At 50.2% G+C, this 8,508-nt stretch overlaps 1 protein-coding gene across 1 annotated transcript; it reads right to left on the bottom strand.

The window, feature by feature from the left end:
* Positions 1 to 484: 484 nt before the first annotated feature.
* On the bottom strand, positions 485 to 6,367 carry PRNP (prion protein (Kanno blood group)). The gene is made up of 2 exons (XM_071417645.1): positions 6,212 to 6,367; positions 485 to 2,486 (listed from the first exon to the last, which is right to left on the bottom strand). Exon 2 carries the CDS (start codon positions 2,482 to 2,484, stop codon positions 1,711 to 1,713), a length of 774 nt encoding a protein of 257 aa, XP_071273746.1. The 5' UTR covers positions 2,485 to 2,486; positions 6,212 to 6,367; the 3' UTR covers positions 485 to 1,710.
* Between the last annotated feature and the right edge of the window lie 2,141 nt (positions 6,368 to 8,508).

The raw sequence follows: 8,508 nt of genomic DNA, 5'->3' as shown, positions 1-8,508 counted from the left end.
CAGAGGAGCGGTGGCTGCTCCATCCCTGGCAGTGCCCAGGGCCAGGCCCGAGCACCTGGGACAGTGGGAATTGTCCCTGCCGGGGCAGGGGTGGCACTGGAGGGGATTTAAGGTCCCTCCCAACCCAAAGCACTCCAGGATTCCACGATAAAGTCTCCAGGATCCCAGGATGAAGCAGGGCTTGGGTCGGGCTCAACGCCACCAAAACAGCAAATGTAAAAACTCCTTTATTAGAACAGAACCCGGAATGAGACAGAAATCAGAAAACTCCCCTTGGACTGCAGCAATGCCATGGGCGGGAGCAGGGCCTGAGGAGAAAAGGTTAATGGGGAATGTGGGGTTTGGGCCAAATTTGGGGGCTGGAAGGGAACAAAAGCTCCCTCAGGCCGGGGAGGGAGGATGGGAGGGCGGAAATGCAGAAAATGCAGAAATGCGGGAAATGCCCGGGGCCGGGGCCGGCACACAAAGGAGGCTCTCGGGCACCTTGGCTTGATCCGTTTTAATTTGTACCAGACGTGGAACACTTCGAAAAGGCTCAGCACGGCAAATCCCGGGCATGCAGCGTGACGGGGTTACAAAACATCCGCGGGGTTACAAAACATCCGCGTGTCGCAAAGTGCGCGGCACCTCCAAGCCCTGCCTTGGCTGTCCTGAAAGGTCTCTCTGCTCTCTGTTTATAGGTATTCATATATAATATATATATATCTCCACTTAGCTTACACCGATGCAAAAAGGAAAAAAAAAATTAAAAAAAAAGATCTCATTTAGGACAGTGTTATTCAGTGCCTTGCAAAAATAAAATTACACGAGGGATATTGAACGCAGCGCCACGGGTGTTACAGCTCGTCCCCAGCCCAGCATCCACACGAGAATTAAGAATTTCACCCGTTGCTTCCGCAGGGCAAAGGAATTACTCACAAAAGTTACTTTTTTTTAAAGCCTCTCCCTTTCCCAGGCCCGTTTTTCCCAATGCTGTTGCTGTACCGGCGCGGTTCAGCTGCTTTCAGTCTCTTGCTACGTGCCTGACCCCCCTGAGAATCCTTTGTGCTGCATTTTAACGTCCCTTAGGCCCAGGTGCTGCAGCATGAACACGATTTGTCACCTGGAGTACCCAGAGTAGCTTTTTCTGGGGCTGTAACACCATTTTGGGGGTGTTTGGGGGCATTCAGCAGCACTTTCTGCCTCTAAACACCGACTGGTGCCTCAGCCTCGCTGCGACAGGGAGTAAAAAATGACTTTATTTTGGTGTCTTGCTGCAGGGGGTTTTTGCAGCATGCAGGGTGTGGAGTGGCAGCTCCTTATGTACATGGGGAAGGGGCTTTTTTATTTTAGGATGGGAGGGTTCAAATTGCGACCTGGCAGCTTGAAAACCCCGGGGTGCCCCAGGGAATGGGGGTGACGGGGGCTGAGACAAATCCCTGCCTGTTAACAAAGAGGATTTTTGGAAAAGCTCCTGCAGGGACGCCAAGGAGACCTCCCCTGTGCCTGGTCCCTCTCAGGGTGACCCCGAGGAGGAGGAGGAGGCGAAGGCCGCAGTTTTGGGCTCCGGCGCCATCCCGGAGCTCTTTTTGGGGCAGAAAAGGACGTTTTCATCCCATTGCCTAACCCTGAGGCACCGCGGATCGCCCCGGGGGGCTCCTCACCGAAACCAAGCGAGACCGGGGTGGGCGTGGGGACCCCACAGGGGACACCTGGACGGCGCGGGGCGCCCTAGTGCAGGACGACGAGGACGAGGAGCATCAGGGTGGCCAGCGGGGACTCGGCCAGGCGCTGCCACGCGCCCGAGGCCAGCCGGTACTCCTGGTACTGCTGGATGCACATCTCACGGATCACCTTGGTCACCACGCGCGTCTCCAGCTCCGTCTCCGTCTGGTTGAGGGCGTCCGAGGCGTTGCCCTTCCTGGCGGCGGGGCCGATGTTGTGCTCGGTGACGGTGATGTTGAAGCAGTCGGCCACGAAGACGTCCTGGGGCACGGGGGCGCCGCGGTAGTCGCGGTAGTAGACCTGGTTGGGGTAGCGCGCGGCGTTCTCGTTCCACCAGCGGTACTCGTCGGGGCTGTCGAAGCGGTAGTGCATGCCCGACATCACCCTGCCCATGGCGTAGCCCCCCAGGCCCCCCACCACGGCGCCCGCCGCCGCCGCGCCCGCCACGTGCTTGAAGTTGGTCTTGGGTTTGGGCGCCTTCCAGGGCTTTTGGTGGTAAGTCCCTCCGCTGGATGGGTTGTAGCCTTGGCCCCAGCCCGGGTAGCCGGGGTTGTGGGGGTAGCCGGGGTTGTGCGGGTAGCCCGGGTTGTGCGGGTAGCCGGGGTTGTGCGGGTAGCCGGGGTTCTGGGGGTAGCTGGGCTGGCGGGGGTAGCTGGGCTGGCGGCCGCCCCCGCCCCAGCCGGGTTTGCCTTTGCCCTTCTTGGAGGAGGCGACGTCGGCGCAGAGGCCCAGGAGCAGCAGCAGCAGCAGCAGGCAGGAGGGGCCGAGGAGCCGGGCCATGGCTGTGGGGACAAGGACACAGTCAGGGCAGGGCCACACCCCCGAGCCGGGGCCGGCCCTGCCTCGCCCGTGGGTCACAAAAACCACCCTGGTCCCCTCAAATCCAGCGGCAGAATGAACAGAATTGGACTAAAGCTATTCATCATCCCCCCCAACCCTTCATTTATACCTAAATGTAAAATATTTTCTCTATTTTTATACATATATGTGTGTATTTATATATATATGTACTTTTATGTGTATATATATGTATTTTATATATGTATATATATGTATTTTATATATGTATATATATGCATTTTATAGATATATGTATTTATAGATATATGTATTTTATATATGTATATATATGCATTTTATATATATGTGTATTTATGGATATATGTATTTTATATATGTATATATAAAAATTATTCATTGTTGTATCTATATATTTTAATTATTTAATTATTTAATTATTTATATTTAATTATTTAATTTTATTTATATTTATTATTATTGTGTTATATATGCTTATTTTATTTATATCTATTTTATAGATGCATATATAGGTATATATGTATATATTTTTATATATGTATTTTAAATATATTTATATACATATTTATATATGTATATACATGTATTTATATTTTTAATATAGGTATATAAATATATGTATCTACATTTATTTATCGATTATATATAATATATAAAAATATATGTGTTTATATATATATATATTATATATATATATATATATAATTTTTTTTTTTTTTAATATATCGCCCACCGGGCCCCTGCTGGCAACGGCACCTTTAAGTGGTGAAAGAAAAGCTTTTCTAAGAAAAGGCTTCACCTGATTTTGATTTAAAACCCCGCTTATCAAAGCCGCCCTACCCAGTCTGGGGGCAGAAATGAGGTCCCTGCTGTGCCCCCATCGATGCCAGGGACGGATCCAGCCCAGCCCCGGAGCTTTTGGGCACTCAGTGGTGCTGCAGGGAAGGCAACGCCCAGCCTGGCCCCAGGGGGTTCTTTTCCCAAATTCTGCGTGTTTTACCCAAATTCCCGTCAATTAATGGGTATTTTTGGGATTCAGAGATTGCCAGCATCCAGTGACTCAGTGAATGCCAGTTTGCTGCTGGCATTCCGGGCATCCCCCACACTGCCTGCGGGATAAATCCCATTTCCAGGGGGGATAAATCCCATTTCCCCATTTCCAGGGGGGATAAATCCCATTTCCCTATTTCCTCCATTTCCAGGGGGATAAATCCCATTTCCAGGGGGGATAAATCCCATTTCCTCCATTTCCAGGGGGGATAAATCCCATTTCCCCATTTCCAGGGGGCATAAATCCCATTTCCAGGGGGATAAATCCCATTTCCTCCATTTCCAGGGGGCATAAATCCCATTTCCACCCCTGTGTGCATAATCCAGCCAGGACAAGGGGCAATCCCCACCGGGGCTGCAAATCCTTTGGAAAACACCTCAAAGACCAAAAAAAAACCAAAAAGGCCAAGCTGCCAAAACCCTTTAATGCCTCCTGGCAACTCCAAGGGCTCTGAGTCACTGCTGCCGTGGGTTTAATGATAAAAAAGGGATTTTCCATCCTGCCCGAGGCTGAGCTGCCCCCCAGAATCTGCCCTCGCTGCTGGGGAGGGTGAGAGGAGCATCCTCAGTGTGGGTGGGTGTTTCAGCATCCCTGCATACAGCCAGAAATAATTCAGTTTGGGTCCCAAATTTATTTTTTTTGCAGCAATTCTGGAGTTACCCCAGGAATAATCATAACACAGGCAGGGGATGCTGAACTTTCCTACAGCCAAAAAGGCCAAACAAGCCCCTGTTCAAGCCCAGGAATTCTCCTGTTGCCACCTGCACACGGATTTGTGGGCCACAAAAAGCAAATCCATCTCTCTGGGTTGGTTAGTGATGATTTTCTGCCAAAAAATCTGGGTTTATGCCCCGAAATGTTTGAAGTAAAGGCCCTTCAAGCTCAGTGGTTTGGGTGGGATCGTTGGCAAGGCCCTAAATAAAAGCTCGAGAGGATGCACAGATCTGTCCCTGCTGGTGGGCAGGAATCCCAGGTTTGGGATTTGGATTTGCTCGTCCCTGGTGATGGGCAGCAGTTCCAGGTTTGGGATTTGCAATTCCAGGTTTGGGATTTGGATTTGCTCGTCCCTGGTGATGGGCAGGAATCCCAGGTTTGGGATTTGCAATCCCAGGTTTGGGATTTGCAGTTCCAGGCTTGGGATTTGGATTTGCTCGTCCCTGGTGATGGGCAGCAATTCCAGGTTTGGGATTTGCAGTCCCAGGTTTGGGATTTGCAGTTCCAGGTTTGGGATTTGCAGTCCCAGGTTTGGGATTTGCAATCCCAGGTTTGGGATTTGCTCCTCCATGGAAAAACCCGGGCTCCAGGGGCAGGTTGGGGCTCGCTGCCTCCCTCGCCCTGCAGCACCCACCCGCTGGGGGCAGGGATGAGATCAGGGGGGTTAAAAATAGCCAAAAGGCAGGAAAAACAACCAGCTCCTTGGGTGCCCGGCAAAATGAGCAGTGGAGGAGGAAAATCCAGTCAATTGAGCATTTTTAAATCTATTTCTGGAGGCGTCGCCTCTCCCCGCTGCGAGCTCCGAGGGGTTAAAAATCAGGCCCTGGTTGAATTAAAAATTAAAAATCCTGGTTGGAGAGGGGTTCTGGCAAAGCACTGCCGTGGTTTTATTGAGGAAATCGCGGGGTTTGGGGCTGGTTCAGGGATCCTGGGATATTGCAGCGCCTGGCAGCGCTGAGCTGCTCCCCTAATTGCCGTCACAGCGCTGATAAACAGGATCCGGCGCTAATTAGCGAGCCAGGAGCTTCGCCCCAAACAAACGAGTTCCTGGCCAAATCCCTGAAGGAGCCGCTCCCTGAGAATCCGGGGTTTTCTCCCAGAAAAATCCCAGATTTCTCTCGGAGAAGAAAACCCGGAGCCGGGATCTCTCTGCTGGGAAATTCTATTTATGGCCTGGCCATGACATTAATATTAAATTACAGAGCGAGTGATTTCACGGGGATTTTTATTTTTTTTTTTTAACCTTTCTGCCCCAGATTCGCCCTCCCGGCGGATGCTGGAAATGACGAATTAATTCAGGTGGTTTGTGGCGGAGCCGATTTTTATCCGTGCCGGAGGAACCCAGCGGAAAATGGAGGCTGCAAGCAGCAATTACGTGCTCGGCGTTGGCAAGGAGGAGGATTCGCTTCGGAGGGGAAAAAAAACCAACACCCAGGTGCCAAAATACGCCTGGAAATAACCTTGGGAAGGTCCCCGGGGAGGCGGAGGAGGAGAGGAGGGAGGTGGGGAAGGTGGAGGTTGGGAAGATGCTCGGGGATGGGGGAGTCCGGACCCTCCTGGGCTGAAAATTCCGGCCTGGGGCTCAGGAAATTGGGAATTAAATCGGAATTTCCCCGAAAATGTCACCCCTGGGTTTAGAAATCTGCCCTTCACCCCTTTGTCTTTCACTTTGCCCAGCAACGGGGGAGCAGCTGGCGGCCGGGGGAAGAGGCAAAACCCTCGGAGGAGAAATTCCCGCTGTTGAGTAAACGCTGAGTAAACAAGAGCCGGGCAGGAGCAGGGCGCTGGCTTCTAAGGAGCCGCTGGAAATGTCAATTTTTCATCAGGAAAAGAGGCAGCCCCGCACCCGCGGCGTTCCGACCCCCCTGGCCGGCGGGTTTCTCCCTCCCGCATCCCCTCCATCCCCTTTTGCCCGGCACTCACCGCCTGGAAATTCGCTGCCCGCTCGCTCCGCGGTGATTCAGCCGCGCAGCTCCGCGCAGGAATAAATAGCGAGAGGGAGGAGCTGCTCCAGAGCGGCCCGGCCCCGCGGAGCCCTCACCCATCATCATCGTCATCCTTCATCCTTCATCCGTCATCCGTCCCCGGGGAAAGCCCCGGCCGGCTCCCCGAAATCCGCGCCCCAAAGCATCCCCCGGGCACGGGCAGCGAGAAAGGAGAGCCCGGAAAATCGCGGGGTTCCCGTGCTTTGATTGGAGAATTATCGGGGTTTGGGGCTGGTTGTAAAATCGTGGAGTACTGCAGCAGTTGGGTTTTGTGCTGAGGAAATATCAGGGCTTGGGCTGATTTCAGAATCCTGGAAAACTGCAGAACACGGATGGTTTTATTGAAGAATGATCAGGTTTTCAGGCTGGTTATAAAATCTTGGAATACTGCAGCACATGGATGGTTTTATTGAAGAAACATCAGTGTTATAAAATCTTGAAAACTGCAGAACACGGATGGTTTAATGGAAGAATTATCAGGGTTTGAGGCTGGTGATACAACCTTGGAATATTGCAGTAGTTGGACTTTATACTGAGGAAATGTCAGGGCTTGGGACTGATTTAAAAATCTGGGAAATTGCAGAACACGGATGGTTTTATGGAAGAAATATCAGGGTTTGAGGCTGGTGATAAAATTCTGGAAAACTGCAGCACATGGATGGTTTTATTGAAGAATTATCAGGGTTTGGGGCTGGTGATAAAATCTTGGAATATTGCAGTAGTTGGACTTTATACTGAGGAAATATCAGGGCTTGGGCTGATTTTAAAATCTTGGAAAACCTCAGCACAAGGATGGTTTTATTGAAGAATTATCAGGGTTTGGGGCTGCTGATAAAATCTTGGAATATTGCAGCATTTGGATTTTATGCTGAAGAAATATTAGGGCTTGGGGCTGGTTTAAAAATCCTGGGAAATCACAGCACCTGGATGATTTTATTGAAGAATTTTCAGGGTTTGAGGCCGATTTGAAAATCCTGGAATATCCCAGCATTTGGATTTTGTACTGAAGGGATATCAAGGCTTGGAAAATCTTGGGAAATTGCAGCCTCTTGGTGATTTATTGAAGAAATACCGCACGGAATGAGGAGGTTTGGGGCCATTTTGGGAATCTTGGAAAATCACAACACTTGGATTTTTTCAGTGGAAGAAGCTCCAGGGTTTGGGGTGGGTTGGAAACCTCCTGGCTGGGAACCTGGGAGAGGCCAGGATGCTTTTAGCAGCTCCAAATCCATTATTCCATGGGGCAGAGCTGCTCCCAGGGCTGGCAGAGAGGAAACCAAACCAGCCCAGAGCTCTGGGAAAAAGGATGAATTTGCCTCTCAAACCTGTGTCCAAGCAGGGCAGCAGAACTCACTCCTGCAATCTCAATTTGTGTCGAGGAATCCTGAAATTCAACGGGAGGAAATGCCACAGAAAACAGCTAAAAATCCCATGGGATGGCAAAAAAATGGGGTTTTTTTGGAGGGCAAGGATACAGGGGTGGAATATACAGAGACGAGAATGGGGGAGCTTCCCAATTTTTAGAGTTTTCCCAACTCAATTTTTAGGGTTTTCCCAACTCAATTTTTAGAGTTTTCCCAACTTTTAGGGTTTCCCAGGGCCAGCTTGGAGCACCCTGGGACAATGGGAGATGTCCCTGCCACGGGTGATTTTTAAGGTCCCTTCCAACCCAAATTCCAGGATTTTATGATTTTAACACACCCCAAACCCTCCTGAGGCTGCCCAGAACAGCTGGGCCAGGAATGACCCATCCTGGGCCACATCTGGATGGAAAAGGGATTTTCCTGTGCTCCATCTGGGTTGTGTTGAAATAAATTGAAGTGGTTTCTTCCTGGCAGGGAAATGGGAAAACACAAACGTTAATCCAGCCAGGAGAAAATGAAATGAGCAGGATTGAGGCCTGTGGGCCTGGGGAAGCCCTGCCCTGCAGGAGGAATTTATTCTGTGTGTGGAATGGCTCCTGAATGCCTGGTTTGGGTTGAAATATTCATCCAAATTCCGTGCCAGGAAAAGGAAGAAACCAGGAGTGGGTTGGTTGGGGTGAATTAATCCTGCATTAATCCAAAAAACCAGGGTTTTACTGCAGTAACTTATTCCAGGAGAGCAACAACAACAACAACAAGGGAAAATTATTTATCCTGAAAAGAACATTGACTGAAAGCAGTGCTGAAAAAGAAACCTTTTCCTTTTTTTTTTTTTTTCAAGAAACAGAAATTCCATTTGCAGAAGCAGAGC

The sequence above is a fragment of the Agelaius tricolor genome, unplaced genomic scaffold (assembly GCF_023055355.1).
Source record: "Agelaius tricolor isolate 1412-34295 unplaced genomic scaffold, bAgeTri1.0.p SCAF_70, whole genome shotgun sequence".
NCBI lineage: Eukaryota > Metazoa > Chordata > Aves > Passeriformes > Icteridae > Agelaius > Agelaius tricolor.
Note: the sequence above shows the minus strand (reverse complement) of the source record. Positions and strands in the feature narration are given on the sequence as shown.